This window comes from Arachis stenosperma, chromosome 1 (assembly GCF_014773155.1).
Source record: "Arachis stenosperma cultivar V10309 chromosome 1, arast.V10309.gnm1.PFL2, whole genome shotgun sequence".
Classification (NCBI taxonomy): domain Eukaryota; kingdom Viridiplantae; phylum Streptophyta; class Magnoliopsida; order Fabales; family Fabaceae; genus Arachis; species Arachis stenosperma.
Genome location: NC_080377.1, coordinates 135,204,529 through 135,221,109, shown reverse-complemented (window position 1 = coordinate 135,221,109; position 16,581 = coordinate 135,204,529). Strand labels below are relative to the sequence as shown.

At 32.0% G+C, this 16,581-nt stretch overlaps 2 protein-coding genes across 2 annotated transcripts; both read left to right on the top strand.

Moving 5' to 3' along the window:
- The first annotated feature begins 3,595 nt into the window (after positions 1-3,595).
- On the top strand, positions 3,596-5,809 carry LOC130938896 (ABC transporter A family member 7-like). Its single transcript, XM_057867189.1, has 5 exons — positions 3,596-3,722; positions 3,799-4,171; positions 5,026-5,105; positions 5,189-5,339; positions 5,506-5,809. The coding sequence occupies exons 1-5, from the start codon at positions 3,657-3,659 to the stop codon at positions 5,649-5,651; spliced, it is 816 nt and encodes a 271-aa protein (XP_057723172.1). The 5' UTR covers positions 3,596-3,656; the 3' UTR covers positions 5,652-5,809.
- LOC130938880 (ABC transporter A family member 7-like) lies at positions 5,572-11,100 on the top strand. Its single transcript, XM_057867188.1, has 13 exons — positions 5,572-5,830; positions 6,191-6,355; positions 6,674-6,836; positions 6,924-7,049; positions 7,165-7,248; positions 8,086-8,447; positions 8,662-8,862; positions 9,010-9,119; positions 9,220-9,304; positions 9,740-9,868; positions 10,119-10,224; positions 10,321-10,409; positions 10,694-11,100. Exons 1-13 carry the CDS (start codon positions 5,801-5,803, stop codon positions 10,991-10,993), a joined length of 1,950 nt encoding a protein of 649 aa, XP_057723171.1. The 5' UTR covers positions 5,572-5,800; the 3' UTR covers positions 10,994-11,100.
- Positions 11,101-16,581: the final 5,481 nt, after the last annotated feature.

The following is a 16,581-nucleotide window of genomic DNA, read 5'->3' as shown; positions in this document are numbered from 1 at the left end:
TTTTTTCGTCATTAATTTCGATGAGTAAACAAAGAACCATTTCGCCTATTCTCAGCCTCCACGCTTGCCTATAAACACTTCGTGATAAACAAAACGTCACCACAAACACTCAATTTTTCGACAATCTTTACTGCATTTGACTCATGGAAGAGATTTTTTTTTTGTGATGGAAGTTCAGTGGAGTAGGAGAAGATAAAGTGATCAAAAGAATACCAAAAAAAAGTGATAAAAAGAGAGGGATATAATGTTTTAGTGTGGGGAAGATCCCAAAGGACGTGGTTTGGCTATGTCCAACTTGGCGAGAGTTAGGCCACATCGTTAACGGTGTTGAATTTTGGTGAAGAGAAATATACGAGAAACTAACATGGGTGAATTTAGGTTGCGTTTGTTTACAGAGACAGAGACGATAATGAGACAAGGACATAGAGACACAAAATTATGTTTGACAGAGGAAATATAAACAGAGACAATGTGTCCAGAGACACTGAATTAATATATTTTGTGTCCATCATGATAGGAAGGACACTGAGACACTAACAAGGAGTACAACTTATTTTTCATTTTTTTTTATTATTCTTGTTAATTTTTCATAATTATATTTTTTATTATTATATTTTTCATCTCAAATTTTTTGAATGAAAAAAATGAGAATAAATTAGATTTTCATAATTTGTTCTAGTTTATCACCAAATAGAATACAAGAACACGAAATTTTGTATCTCTACCCATGAGTGTCTTGTCCTGTCATGTTCTTAGTGTCTTGTCCTATTCTGTTATCAGAAACAAACGCAACTCTAGGCAAACTCTAACAATTGGGATCTCAAAGGCTAAATCGATACAACTTGCCAAACTAAAAAAATCGGGACAAATTTATGTATTAGGGTGTGAGGCAAATACCCTCACTACAATTTAAAAATTTCTTGAGTAGTATATAACAATAATAATTATTCAGCCCCATTAAATTAATAAATTTGGCTTACTAAACTTTTTTTTCACTCAATTTTTAATACTTGATATTCAACTTGAAAATTTCATTTTAGATATATATTTTTATGATTAATTCTCAAACTTAAATGAAATTGGTGTTCTTTATTAAAAATTGTTTGAGACTTAAAAGAATATTATTTATTCATGACTGTTTCTTTTTTTTTTTAAAGTTAGCTTTAATTTTATTGTAGCAATTACATCAGTTGAAAGAACTTTAATTTCTAAGTTATAAATATTATAAAGAGTCAATTTCATAATCGTAAGAGAGATAAATTTTTAAATAATTATTTAGTAATATATATATATATATATATATATATATATAAAGAGATATTTGATTGTATTGATAATAAAAAAATTATTTAATTTTTTTAAATATAAAATTTAGAATAACTGAATTCTAAAGTATATGTTACTATTTAAATTACTGATTTTAGTGTTTTAATTTGTTAGTTAGATAATTTAAAAATTAATCATATTTTATAATAGTAAATATAATGATAAATATTAAGTTTAATTATTCTATTAATTTTTATAATTTTATCAAATTTTTATTCAAATCCTTATAATTTAAAAATTTGTAATTATATTAGGTTACTGTATTAAATAAAAATCTACAATTAGATCTTTTTAATTTTTTTAACATTTATTTTTATATTTAATATAATGTAGGATAAATTATAAATATTTTAGAAACAAAATATTTTAGAATTAGTGTATATTTTCTAAAATATGACAACTACAAGGATCTAATTAAAATTCTTTTTATCTAATATAATGATTTAATTATAAACTTTTATACTATAGGAATTTAACTAAAAAATTAGTAAAGTATAAAAATTAATAAAATACTTAAATAAAAAAGTTATTATTATTTTATATATTGTGTCTCTACTATTAAAATTTTTAAATTCGTCACTGTATGAGATTAAAGTAGGATTTAACTCCATTTCGTAAGAATTCTTCCATGAAAAAATATCTTGAGATAACCATCAAACTGCTATTTAAATTTCAGGAGGTGAAAGTCTAACACATATCTTGGAATGACAATAATAGAGCAGATGCCCTATCAAAGTTGCCAAGCACTAAATCCGGGAACAGCTACAGAAGCCTGATACAGGAGATGCTTTAAGAGCCATCAATCTCAAAAATGGACGTCAACTCGGAGGTACTTGTAGTCGTGGGGCACGACCTGGAATGGATGACATCATACATCGATTTTCTTAATATTGATATAGTTCCAAGTGATCCGAAAGAAGTTAGGAAGCTCATCAGAGAAGCGCTACACTCTACATGCCCATCTCACTTAATGTCCAACATACATGCTACATTTGAAATTAAGCCTGCCAAGATCGGCCCAATAACCCTAAAATTGCTATAAAAAAAACCTAGCTTAGATATGAATCTCCGAAACCTTTATCCTATCTAATTTGGGGAGCAAATTAAGTGTTCCCCTACTTCGGTTACCACATCTAAGTGGTAACCACCTTGAACATGAGAATGATATCCCACATTATAAAGGAAATAATCATCCATAATCTTTAAGAGTCATCTCCAAGAAATGTTTTTACTCTATAAATACTCTATCAAACAAGTTTTTTTTTTTATAATTTAATCTCATTGAAGTCTACTAAAAACTCTTGTTAATTTAAACATTAGAATTTCATGCAAATATTTTTATCATCGTCTAGACGAGAATGAACAACGTAAAAAAAAAAAGAAACATAAAAAAAAAAGAAAAGGAAGAGGAGAAAGAGAAAAAAGAGGACAACCCAAAATATAAACGTTGAAAAAAAAATGACGTAATTTGACGTACGCATTATGTAAATGAATTTTGTTAGATTAGAATTAATTTGTATGAATTTATTTACCAAAAAAATTTATATATATAACAAGACTATCATTTTTAATTATATATTATAATATATCAAAAATAAAAATAAATAGAATTAAATTAGGTCTAAACCCGCCATCAATGCTATCCGCAACTTAATCTGTTCAGCTTTCAACCTGAAGCGCTATAAATTAGATTTCCAACCCTATAAATGAGATTGGATTCCATACCCCAGTTAAGGTTAGTATTGCCTCATGTAATAAACAAAAGAAGGAAACATATATCCATACATTTATATGTTCTTTCTTAGTGGAGAAGCATTGTGTGCACCCTAAATTGGATCGAAAATCCTTTGGCTTTATATTTTTTGTTTGCATTGTACACTGCATTCCTTTGGCTTTATCTGAACCCCCGGGGGTTTGTAAAATACTTTAAAATGATGTAAATATATTTTTAAAATTTAAAAAGTATCCTCGTTTAATATTTTAATATTATTTTAAGCAAATATTAACCTATTTTTAATATATATTTTAAAAATTAACTTATTTTTAAATAAAAAATAAAAATATTATTTAAATATTAAAATTAATATGTAATTATATATAATTTAATTTATTTTTAATATATATTTTTTATTTTTTAATATATATTCTATATCAATAATTAATTTTAATATTATAATATGGTTGAATAAAAAAATCCTGGAAAAACATACTACAAGAAGAAAAAGAAACTGTAGTAGTGCAGTGTACATTAGTAGTAAGTAGTACCTGATATAACAAGGTTACGTTCACGCGGAGACACTGAAACACTTTGCATTCAACAGAAAACAACAATGTTCAACCCAGCTAGCTTCTGGACACAGGCTAACGCTCTTCTCCGCAAGAACTTAACTTACCAGGTTACCTACCTTCCAATTCCAACCATCTCATCTTCTTCTTTTCTTGCTTCGTTAATTCTTCCTCACTTTCTTACAGAAACGCGATGTCAAGACCAACGTGAGGCTGGTGCTGTTCCCGGTGATCCTCGTCGTACTGCTCTACGCGCTCCAAACGGCGGTCGACATCGTGCAGAGCGCGTCGCTTCAAGACGAGAAGAAGACGAAGGCCGCCGCCTGCAAAGGCTGCGTCTGCGTTCACGACATCGGGCGCCATGCCAAGTGCCCGGACTCAGAGAAGGTGTGTGGGCCCCGATTCTTGGGCCCCGAGGATGCCAACACGTGTCCCGTACCCTACCCGCCGGAGTGGCCTCCCCTTTTGCAACTTGAAGTCGGCGACGGACTCTTCAGCAATGATGCCGACCGCAATGTCACCATGCTCTTCACTGGCACTGACCAATTTTTTGGAGAAAGTAAGTTTTTTCTATGGTCAATTTTTTGGTGCCTTCTATTTTGGTGTCGAAATTCTAAAATTTATATTTTAAAGTAAATATTAAATATTTAAAAATTATTTATTTTTATATTTTTTAAATTGCATATCAATTTTTAATTTTTTTTAATAAATTAGACACTAAATTTTAGTCACTGTAATAACTAATATTTTTTATATGTTCTAAAAATTTATTTTATTGTTAAACTTTTATATCAACCATCTTTTTTGATATATAGTTTTGAGTCCTTACAGAGGTAAATCAAAGGATGAGGTGCACGAAATCAGTGTACTGGGTTTGAATTTCACCGACTTATGAAAAAATTTTACAGTTATAAGTTAGTTATTTAGAAGAGACACACAAATAATTTTGTCTAAAATTTCTTTTTCTTGACTGAAAAAAATGGCATTTCATATGTTCTTATAATTTTGTTGAAAAATATTAGTTTTTAGCTTTTTTAAATACTTTTAAGAGGAATCTTTAAGAGAAATCTTTTTTTTTTTGGTTCAATCGGATAGAAAATTTAATTTGTGGAATCACTTTTATTTTTTTTTCATAGTATAAAATTATATTTTTTGCACATGCAATCTTATGTAAATTCAAGTTTAAGTTTAAGTCGCTGGTTTTGTATTTATCAGGAATTCAGTTATCACAAAAGTTAAGCTTTTAGATGAAGCACGAGTGTATGATGAATAATTCTAAAAGAATGCCATGCAGAAAAGTATAGACGTCACCTGAAATGGAGTGATATGTTGTGGAAACTACATTTTGAGAAAAATGTAGTTGATTAACCTTTTTTATTTTGTTTATTTTCTCTTTCAAATTTATTTGTGCAGGTTTATTTGGAACTATGTTCCCAACTGAGTTGAGTATAAATGAGTCTGATATCATGGCTAGTTTGGCATCAGTTGTTCTGGTGAGTCAATATTATTTACTGCTTCTTCCGTTTGTCTTCTGTTTCAAAACCTGTTGTTGGTGTAACCATCAGAAACTGTGCAGGGAACTGAATTTGGGTTGGATTTAACCGTTTTTGTGGACCCTGCGTTAAGTATTAGCTCTCGTATCCTTTATCGTCTACAACAAGATCAGTGTAAGGTGAACTCTAGTTTCTCCTTTAACTTCAACGAGGGAGACTCCAAAATGATCCCAGGTATTGAACTACAGAACATGACATGTTTCTTGTGATAATGACATTATTTGAGCATGTTGCATTGAAAACTTTGATAAACACTCTCTTTTCTGACTCTGTTAGATATGCATGGCTTGAATCAGATGCCTTGAGCTTTTATCACTAATTAAAAGTTTAATTTCTTTAGATGTTAAGGTGAATTGTACTCAGGCTTTTACCTTATGGTGCAAGAGTTTTTCTGATATATGGGATGAGCTTCAACTTGAAGATCGTGATGATGATAAGATAGGTTATTACAAGTTACACAAGAATCCTATTAGTGGAGGTACTTAGTATACCATTATGTTTAAATTTATTTAATCTGTGGAAAACAATACTAATTTAATGTTGTTTTTGCAGCTTTTGACTTTCTAAATTCGAATAAGAATATTTTTAATGTTAGCTTTTTAATTTACAAACATGACAATAGAGATAAGATCAACATGAACCGCACTCCTCGTTCTGTAAATATGGTATGTGTCTAAATCTTGTTATTGCTTGTCTCTAATTGTTTTCTTTGGACATCATATCCCGTTTTCTAATAATAATGTATATGACATAATGAAGCAGAAAATTCTTTCCAACATTTTGTTTTATCACGCAAAGTAAACTTTAGAGTCCAAACACGTACTTCATTTATTGGTACTCTAGTAGATTTGAACAACAGAAACTTGCTTTAGTCATTACCATTTGAAAACTAACTGCATCAGTAAATTTTACAAAGTTGGTATAGAAATAGCAATTCCTCTATACATATATTATTAGCAATTTTGTGTTGGTAACATATTTCAATAGGGACTGACTTCTAGTATATCTATTATGCATGCATGCAGATATCAAATGCCTTCTTGAAGTTTTTGCTGGGAAATGGTACCAAGATGTTATTTGACTTTATAGGGGAAATGCCAAAACCTGCATCCTCAGACACAACAATGATTGATATAACTTCTCTCCTGGGTGGTTTGTTCTATACATGGGTCATCCTTCAACTGTTTCCTGTAAGAGCAGAAATATCTGAACAAATTGATCAACTATGAATATATATGAACAGTAGTTAACAGAAATGAGTGAGCTGTGTTGCCATTATGTTGAAAAAATGTTTTTCTTTTAACTAGTTTTGATTTTTTGAAATATGCCTCACATTCCTACTTTTCTCTATGTTGTGTTTTTTTGTGTATAGCCATGTTAGCCTTCTTCTTTTTAATGTTTCTTGCACACTGAACAATATATAATGTGAACACAATAGAATTTATTTTGTTGTATATTTAGCTGTTCAACAGGAATAAACTTTTTTTTCTCTAAAATTTTTTATGCAGGTTATTCTGATATCGTTGGTGTATGAGAAGCAGCACAAAATAAGAATGATGATGAAAATGCATGGTCTTGGAGATGGACCATACTGGTTGATTTCCTATGCTTATTTTCTTGCCATTTCCATGGCCTACATGCTGTGCTTTGTGTTAATGGGTTCATTCTTTGGTATGAATACAACCATTTGAACTGTATAGCATTGTTGGTGTTTTCCGATTCTCTTTAATACTGACGATATTTAATTTTCCTTTTCAGGATTCCATTTCTTCAGAGAGAATAACTATGGAATCCAGTTCGTGTTTTATTTTATCTATGTAAACTTACAAATTGCCTCCGCGTTTCTGGTGGCTGCCCTGTTTTCGAATGTTAAGCCTGCTACAGGTTTGATCAAATTCGTTTCTGAAATTGTACAGTCTATAATTATTTATACACGCTTTCAAAATTTAATTTCTTTTATTCATATCTGATTGATGGCCTGTGTTTTTCATAATTGCAGTTACAGCATATATAGTTGTCTTTGGAACTGGACTGGTAGCTGCCTTTCTTTTCCCAGATTTGCTGAAGAATGATCTATTTCCAAGTAAGTTAAATGGCTGAAAATCAGGATATTGTAGTAAAGAATCTTTCTTTGAGTGGCAAATTGAGATGCTGTGGCTAATTTATCTTTGACGTTGATAAACATGGTTGATTAATAACAACAATAACAATTCATTAGAGTTACTGACTTACCTTTCTTTTCTCATGAATAAATCTTACTAATGGTGGAAAATGTTGTTCAATGGTTAGACTTAGATACCCTGCTTTGGATCTAATCCTGTGGGAACAGGGAAATTTTGGTTTCCCAAGATAGATATTCTTCTCCACTTTTGTCATGTTGTTAGCTCATTAACAATGTGATTTTCCAACGAATTGTAAATATGGATGAAAAGTATAAGCTATAGGCTTATAGTTTGTAATAAGTATGAAATTATTCAGTGGCTTTTTGATCTCAGCAATCCATTATCACTTTGTTTCACAAAAAAGTGGGATCTTCTACCATGATTACTCACTTGAGATTTATGAATCATCTATGGGAACCACTGGGGGAGTGTTGGTTAATGAGAGCACCCTTTTAATGAGCATAAGTGAGATAATTGGATATAAAGATAGAATTGCAGAGAAGAATATGCATATAGAAGAGAGAAATCAGAGGGGGAATGTTATCTCACATTTTGCAAAATTCCTCTTGCAGTTCATAGTATTCCTATTTATGCTCTTCTTTCCTATAACTAACAACTCTACTAATTGAGTTTTTCGGCCTATTATACATGTTGCAAAGTTAAAGTTGCATGGTTAAATTGAATGAAAGTGTACCACTAACAAGTGAAGAAGTTATTTCATTCTCATATTAACCTACTATCCTGTGGTATTTCTCCAGAAAAATGGATCATTGTTATCGAGTTTTATCCTGGGTTTGCTTTATTTCGCGGGCTAAATGAGTTTGCAGAATATGTCAGTGTTGGAAATAGTTCAGGGACCCTTGGCATGAGGTGGCAGGATCTGAATGATAGCACAAATGGCATGAAACAGATCTTAATCATCATGTCAATTGAGTGGATAGTTTTTCTTTTTGTTGCTTACTACCTTGATCAAGTTTCCTCATCAGCAAGTGGGAGAAGTCCATTTTTTTTCTTGAAAGGATTCCAGAAGAAGACACCTTTGTCTTCCCAAAACGACAATATGCCAATGCAGGGGTCAAGAGCCTTGGCTCAGATGGATAAACCTGATGTAATCCAAGAGGTGAATTCTTACTTGCTTCCATTAAATTTCATGTTGATCTACCGGTGAATGTGAACTTCATTTTCATATTGTTTTCTCTCTTTCTTTAACAAAATTCTGAAAACAGAATACGCTGAAGATAAAACAGAAATAAAAACGCAAACCAAATCTACTCTAAGGAGTTGTGTTACATGCATACTGCATCTTCATGCTTTCTTTTATTTTTTCTCTCCAGAGGGAGAAAGTGGAGGAGCTGCTACTTGAACCGGCCGGCAATCACAGAATAGTTTGCAACGAGCTGAGAAAAGTCTATCAGGGAAGGGACGGAAACCCGGATAAAGTAGCAGTGAGAGGGTTGTTCCTTGCTGTTCCTCAAGGGGAATGCTTTGGCATGCTTGGTCCCAATGGTGCTGGAAAGACTTCTTTTATTAGTATGGTTAGTTATTTGTACTCTCAATTGCATTTCTTTCCACTACTCACAAAAAATTAATACAAATATTTCTACCATGATTCCATGATGCATTGTTTCTTTCTTTTTGGCAATTCAGAAATCTAATCAACTTATATATGTATATGTTTATAGATGATTGGTCTGACAAAGCCAACCTCTGGTACTGCATTTGTTCAAGGCATGGACATAAGAACTGATATGAATGGACTATACACAAGCATGGGTGTATGCCCCCAACATAAGTAATAGAATTCCTCCAACTTTATTTATTTATTTACTATCTAACTCTTTTTTTCTTTTTTCTTTTTTTTTTTAATATACAAATTTTCTTGTTATATTTAGCTTGCTGTGGGAAAGGTTGACAGGAAGAGAGCACCTACTTTTCTATGGCAGACTTAAAAACCTCAAAGGTTCAGCCTTAACACAGGTAAGTTGACTTGACAGAAAATATTAAGACTTTAGACACTATTATCTTCTTTTCTTTTTTTTTTTTTACTATTTTAAAAAAAAATAATATATCAATTCAGAGACTGAATATTATCACCGATTAAGGATCTCCACTATTAAAGAGATATATATTAATAAAAAATGATGAAAGGAAAAAGAGTCCAACATTACAAATGAAAATACTTGGCAGCATTAAGATTAAAAAAAGTGAATATTGTATATGACATAATACTCTTTTAGTTCAACAAAAAGTTAATGTGTTGTGCATGTTTGTGAACTAATATTTATGGCTTGATTTTTGGTTGAGTTTGGAGCTGGAGAAGGCAAAAATTGTCCAGTATAGATGCATTTTGAACAATACTAGCATTAGCATTTATTCGGAATGCATGAGTATTGAGTACTATTTTTGCTGCAGGCAGTAGAAGAATCTTTGAAGAGTTTAAACCTTTTCAATGGAGGAGTTGCTGATAAACAAGCTGGAAAATACAGTGGAGGGATGAAGAGGAGGCTTAGCGTTGCAATTTCTTTGATTGGGAATCCCAATGTATGTTCTTTTAATCTAAGTTTAATCCTACAGAATCATTTAAGTGTGTTAGCTTTTTGTGACGCTTTAAATTTTTAGGAAAAATACTTTATAACATTTATGATCAGGGTCTATCAGACTAAAAAATTTATAACGTAATTCCTGCTGTCCCATTCTACTAAATAAAGATAAAATTTAATAGTTTATGACAATTATATTAGAATATCAAGTTTATGTTTGCTCACAATGTAATTTCTTTTTTCTTTATAAGGTTGTTTATATGGATGAGCCAAGCACCGGATTGGACCCTGCATCAAGAAAACGCTTATGGGATGTTATTAAGACTGCCAAAAAGGATCGTGCAATTATTCTCACTAGTGTGTCTGGCGCTCTCTGATTTCCATCATCTATGTTTTTTCCTTCTTGTATATTTTACTGATATATACTAATCTTGCTTTATATTATTGTTTCAGCTCATTCCATGGAAGAGGCAGAGGCCTTGTGTGATCGATTAGGAATCTTTGTTGATGGTAGCTTGCAGTGCATAGGAAATTCAAAGGAGGTAAAGCTAAAATTGCTCAATAACTTCTGAATGATTCTTCACACTTGCTTGCATTATTCTTGTTTCAATCACTATTAAAAAATTATTGGAATAGCAACCAACTAGAATGGCTTTCGTGGTGGTTGCTAAATCGGTAGCGAAATTAGAAATTAGCAACCTATTTAGTGACCAATCTTGTTTTGGTAATAACAAAACCCGATCAGTCGCTATTCCAGATATTTCTTGTACTGGATTTGAGTTCTTTTATGATGGTAGCTGCATCTGTTGGTTTATCATTTATATAGTTGAAAGCAAGATATGGAGGAACTTATGTGTTGACAATGACAACACCTTGGGAGCATGAAAAGGAAGTGGAGAACATGGTACGGCTGCTATGTCCTAATGCTAACAAGATATACCATATTTCTGGGACTCAGAAGTTTGAGCTGCCTAAAGGGGAGGTTAGAATAGCTGATGTATTTGGAGCTGTTGATTTTGCAAAGAGAAACTTCACTGTTTCTGCATGGGGTTTAACTGACACCACAATGGAAGATGTCTTCATTAAGGTTGCTCGTGGCGACCCCCATTCTCAAAACCTGTCATAATATATAATTGTCATACATGTTTATGGCATATCAGTATATGGATGTTAAAACTTTAATCTTGTTAGTTCCGATGGGATTTAAATTAGAAAACTTTGACATATATATAAACTTTACGCTAAAATATACTTTTGGTAATTGCTACGATTCTTTATAAACAGTGTCTAATTTTTTAAATAGATAACTAGTTAATATTTAATAAATTATAAATATTTAATTTTTATTTTAAAAAATAATTTAGACAATTTAAATACCAAAATAGAAAACATCATAAAATTTACCTATATTTTTTTACTCTAATGGTATCGGAAAAGTTTTAAAAGTATTCTAATATTTAATTTGTTTTAATTTTAATATTTAAGTTTGAGTTTTATTCTAATAGTTAATTTTTTAAAAATTAATATTTCATCAACAATTTTGTTAGTTTTAAATTCCATAATTGATTTGTCCATAATTTCATTCATATAAATATCTCTCAACAATAATTAATCACTAAAGAACATAAAATTGCTCTCGTAGAATTGTCGGAATTTGGGAAGACCCTTGACAATCTACAATCTTAAAGAGATTTGTAAAAATTATTCACTCGAAGTTGGTTTTATCTGTGAAACAAAAAATCAATCTCGACAAGTCGAAGGAAAATTAAGATCTTGTGGTTTCAAGGAATGGTTTATTGTAGATCCGGATGGATTATCTAAAAATTTGGCAATGACATGGAGGGATGATTGAAGTGTCCAAATTTTACAGTATGGTAGATTCTTTATTGCAGCATTAGTTTTAATAGCTAGTTCTAATGATTCATATGGTGTTTTAGGTGTTTATCTCAATTCAAATGATCAACATAGAATGACTCATGTTGCTAAATTAACTACAGGAGATGTTCGAGACTAGTCTTAAGATGAGGTCTGCAAACTTGTGCCTCGACGGTGGAAAGAATGTAGGATAGATGGTCTTTATTCCTCGGACTTTTCTTTCCTTCATTTTTTTAGCATTTTTGAGGGGTAGGACTTGATATTTTCTTTTCGTTTGTTAGTCTGGGTACCATCTTAGGATTTTCTATATGAACTAGGTATCTAGGAAGTTGTCAGTTGTATATAAGTCTATATGTGTATATGTGTATATATATATATATAAGCATGTCAAGTTTGTATGAACTAACCTGAGGTGTATATGTGTATAAAAGTTTTCGGTAATCTTGTTCCTATTTGACTTTACTGTTAGATTGGTATTTAATTTGAGGATGTGTTTGGTTGTTACTAATGGGTTTACTAAGAAAAGCATATGATAAAAATAAGCTAATATACGCAATTCCGTTAGTACAAAAGGCTCATATGTAGTAAATATCATTGAGTTTAGAGTTTTATAGGATTTCTGCGAAGTAACACCTGACGACTGGCAGTGATCCAGACCTGCCAGAAATCGGGTCGTTACATTTATAGTCATCCAGAATAAAATTGAGTCTAAAACAAACTACAATTATCCCAAAAGATAAATATCCAAATAACAGAGATCATCAGTTAGAGACATCCTCAAGCATCCGAACCATCCTCCTTAGAAACAAGTGGTTCCTCTTGGTTAGTGGTCATTGTTTCATCCTCATTAATGTTGTCAACATACTTCATAAGGACAACCACTCTGTCTCTTGACTTTCTGAGGGCATTCTCATGTTTGACTGTCAGTTTCCTCTCTTGTTTGCTTGTAGAGATTAGATGGTTGGATAGGTTCACAAACTCTTGCAGAACATCCTTCACAACTCCAAAAAGGAGTGATTTGTGACCAGTTGAGGCTGAGATTCTTGAGGTAGAGGGAGGATGAGTGTCATCGAGTTCATCATCATCATCGTCATCAAGAACTACCCTTTCAGCTCTTTTAGGCCCCTTCTTATGCTGTTTTGCTGAACCACCTCCTTTTAGATATGAGTGTTTATTTTCATATGATTTATTTGACAGGTCAACACCAAAATTTTCAAATGTTCAAGTTAAAAACATGCCATAAGGAAGAGCCACATTTTTTGTCACTCTTTCTGCGGTCAAACATATGCCTCACCATTAAATATGCAAAAGAGATTTCAGTTTTAGTGACGATAGCATATAAAACTAATGTATCACATAAAGACACCCTCTGATATGAGCCGCTTTGAGGTAAAATAATGTGGTTCACTATACGATACAACTGCGCATGAAGAAGGCCGAGGGCTTTGTGAGTAGGAAGGCCATCAATCAAAGAAATATTCTCACACACATACATGAACCAAAGCATCTTTATATGAAATACCCAATCCCTCATCCCATTTACCCGCAGTATAAGCGCAGACACTAACATCAGAGTATTCTAAGGAGTCACTAATGGATTCACTATTCAAGACAATTTCACGACCTTTAACATACGAGTGAATACTTTCCTCATGGTAGGTTAGATTGGTATAAAACTCTCGAACTAAAACTAGGTAAACAGGCTTTTTAATTTTGAAAAATTGATTCCACTCCAAAAATTCTAGATTTTCAACAAATGTAAGACCTTTTTTTTTTTCTTCAGATTTGGTAAATTAGCCAAAAAAGTGGGACATATGGGACGATGAACAACAACACCTTCATAAAAGTCATGGTTAATGGCTGAGCAAAAATAGTGAGGGTTGTAGTTGGAGTGGGAGGTCATAAACTGAGATTTGTGTTCAAAATGATCAATAATGTGTGGCTCCTTAACCGATTTAAGAGGGATATGAGGATTACCTCTTTTTGGACACTGAGGGACTGACCTAGGCTTAAGTCTCGAGGGTTTAGGAGCGGGTTCCTCTGCAACAGGACACTTCCCCTTCGGTTGAGAAGGAGCACTGAGTGAAGCCATTAGGTTGGACGATAAGGGGTAAGGAGAGAGGAAAAGAGAAAGAGAAAAAAAGGAAAAGAGAGAGAGAGAGAGAGAGAGAGAGAGAGAGAGAGAGAGAGAGAGAGAGAGAGAGAGAGAGAGGGAGATGGGAGAGAAAGAGGAGAAAAAGAAAAGAGAGAGGGGGGAGAGAGAAAGGAGAGAGAGAGAAGGGGAAATTTAATTTGGTTTTAGTTTTGGTTAACTGGATAAAAATCGGTTTTTTTAATTTGGTTTTGGTTAACCAATTCTAAAAAATATGGATATGATTTTTAAAATTGTTTTATTAAACTGGTTAACCAAAATGTGGTTATGGTTTTTTAACCGGTTAACCACATTTTGGTTTTTTTATGAACACCCCTAGTGGGATCTATGGAACTGGTATTCCCAGAGATTTCACCAGTTTCAGGAGATAAAACAAGCTTGCAGAATCCTCTGTAGTAGCAGGTACAGTATCAGGTTGCCCAGAATTTTTTTTCTTGACTTTGGTATTCATTAGCGTTATTCTCCACCTGATTTCCTGCATCACATTTTTCCAAAACACTTTGAACTATGTTATTATCATAAAAAGTAATATGTATGGACTTCTCAATAACTCTAGCATCTTGATGGTAAACTCTATAAGTTTTACTAATTATGGTATAACCAACAAACAAATACTCATATGCTTTTGGATCAAATTTTTTCAAATTATCTTTGTTATTTAAAACAAAACACATGCATCCAAAAATATGAAGATAATTCAAATTTTGTGGGTGTCCTTTCCAAAGCTCATAAGGATTTTTCTTTAAAAACTTTCTAATGATAGTTCTGTTTAAAATGTAGCAAGCGGTATTAACAGCTTCAGCCCAAAGGAATTTTGGAACATCACTTTCACATAACATAGCTCTTGTCATTTCTTGTATGTCCCTATTTCTTCTTTTCACAACACCATTTTGTTGTGGTGTTCTTGGACAAGAGAAATTTTGTGATATTCTAAATTCCTCACAAAATGATTCAAAAGATTGATTTTCAAATTCTTTACCATGATCACTTCTAATAGAAACAATCTTTAAATTTTTTTCATTTTGAATCCTCTTGCTAAAAGCTTTAAATGCCGCAAAGGCATCATTTTTATGAGCAAGGAACAAAATTCAACCAAATCTTGTGTAGTCATCCATAATCACCAAACCACAATGCTTACCACCTAAGTTTTAAGTTCTTGTTGGACCAAATAGATCAATATGTAGCATTTCAAGTGGTCTTTTAGTAGAAATATCTTCCTTTAATTTAAAAGAACTTTTCGTTTGTTTTTCCATTTGACATGCATCACAAGTGATATCTTTGTCAAATTTTATCGAAGAAAGACCTCTTACAAAACCCTTTTTAACAAGTTTGTTGATTTGAAACATGCTTGCATGGCCTAATCTTTTGTGCCATAGCCACTTTTCAAATTCTTTAGAATAGAAACAAGCTACATTTTGATTATTTAGTTCATTAAAAGTGAGGTCATACACATTATCACAATGATTTGCAACAAACAATACCTCATTAGACTTTTCACTCACTACACGGTATTTCAATCTTTTGAATATCACCAAGTAACCCAAATCACATAATTGACTAATACTCAAAAGATTATGCCTTAATCCATCAACCAAAAAGACATCATCAATAAAGGTAAACTGATTTTTACCTACTTTTTCAATAGTTATGATTTTACCTTTACCATCATCTCTAAAGGTCACAAATCCTCCATCATACTTTTTGAGTTTGATGAAGAATGTTGACCTTCCCGTCATGTGCCTAGAGCATCCGCTATCCAAGTATCACATATCTTTTTTTTTCTTGGATGCTAGGCAAATCTGCATACACTCTTAAGTAACCTTAGCTATTCAAATTAATTTGGATTCTTTAAATTTAATCCATCTTGATTTTCCAACTGCATTAAAATCACAAATAATATTGTGAATTTGGTTTCTTACTCTCCTTTTGTCAATAAAGCATTGGGAGTAAGAATGACCAGGTTTCTTACGATTAAAACAATGAATTTTGTCTCCATGATGCTGAAATTGATTGGAGCTTTGATGTTGATTATGATTAAGAAGGTGAAATTTTCTGGTTCTTGAAAAAGGTGCATTTCTTTTTGATAAATTCATTTTTATGTTAGCATCCCTTTTTTCAAAATATCTCAAAGTAAAATTATTGAAAGCATATGGGCTTCTTGAATAAGAGGCTCTTTTGTAAGAGTGTGGTTGTTTAAAAGCAACCTCATTATTTGAGAAGCGCCCCTGACCAGAATTGTTTGGAACCGATTTGGTTGTAGAGGATGATGCATTTTTATCAAAATATGGCTGTTCAAAAGAGGCACCATTGTTGGAAAAATATCCAAGACCAGATTTCTCAAAAGAGGTTTTTATTTTTGAAGAAGAGGCCATGATGTTAGCAATTGATTTTTCAAAAAATGCATCTTCTTTTGTCACATAGCCTAAACCTAATTTTTCAAACAATGGTTTTTGATTTGCAAGCAATTCGTCCAAATTACTTGAACTATGAACAAACTTTGCTAAATCACTATTCAACCTTTTAATCATTTCATTTAATCTTTTATTTTTAGCAACAAGTTCTTGTGAAAGATCAATAATGTACTTTCCTTTAAATTTTTTGATTTCATATTTCAAAAATTGATTTTCTTCAAGGAGATCAATAGCACATTCAATCTCCTTCACTTTTTCTTTCAAGGAATCATTTTT

Coding starts and splice junctions, on each gene's coding strand:
- LOC130938896 (XM_057867189.1), top strand. CDS start 3,657: ATGTTCAACCCAGCTAGCTTCTGGACACAGGCTAACGCTCTTCTCCGC. Junction 4,172..5,025: donor TGACCAATTTTTTGGAGAAA/GTAAGTTTTTTC, acceptor TTATTTGTGCAG/GTTTATTTGGAACTATGTTC. Junction 5,106..5,188: donor GTTTGGCATCAGTTGTTCTG/GTGAGTCAATAT, acceptor GAAACTGTGCAG/GGAACTGAATTTGGGTTGGA.
- LOC130938880 (XM_057867188.1), top strand. CDS start 5,801: ATGAACCGCACTCCTCGTTCTGTAAATATG. Junction 6,356..6,673: donor TCATCCTTCAACTGTTTCCT/GTAAGAGCAGAA, acceptor TTTTTTATGCAG/GTTATTCTGATATCGTTGGT. Junction 9,305..9,739: donor AAGGTTCAGCCTTAACACAG/GTAAGTTGACTT, acceptor TTTTTGCTGCAG/GCAGTAGAAGAATCTTTGAA.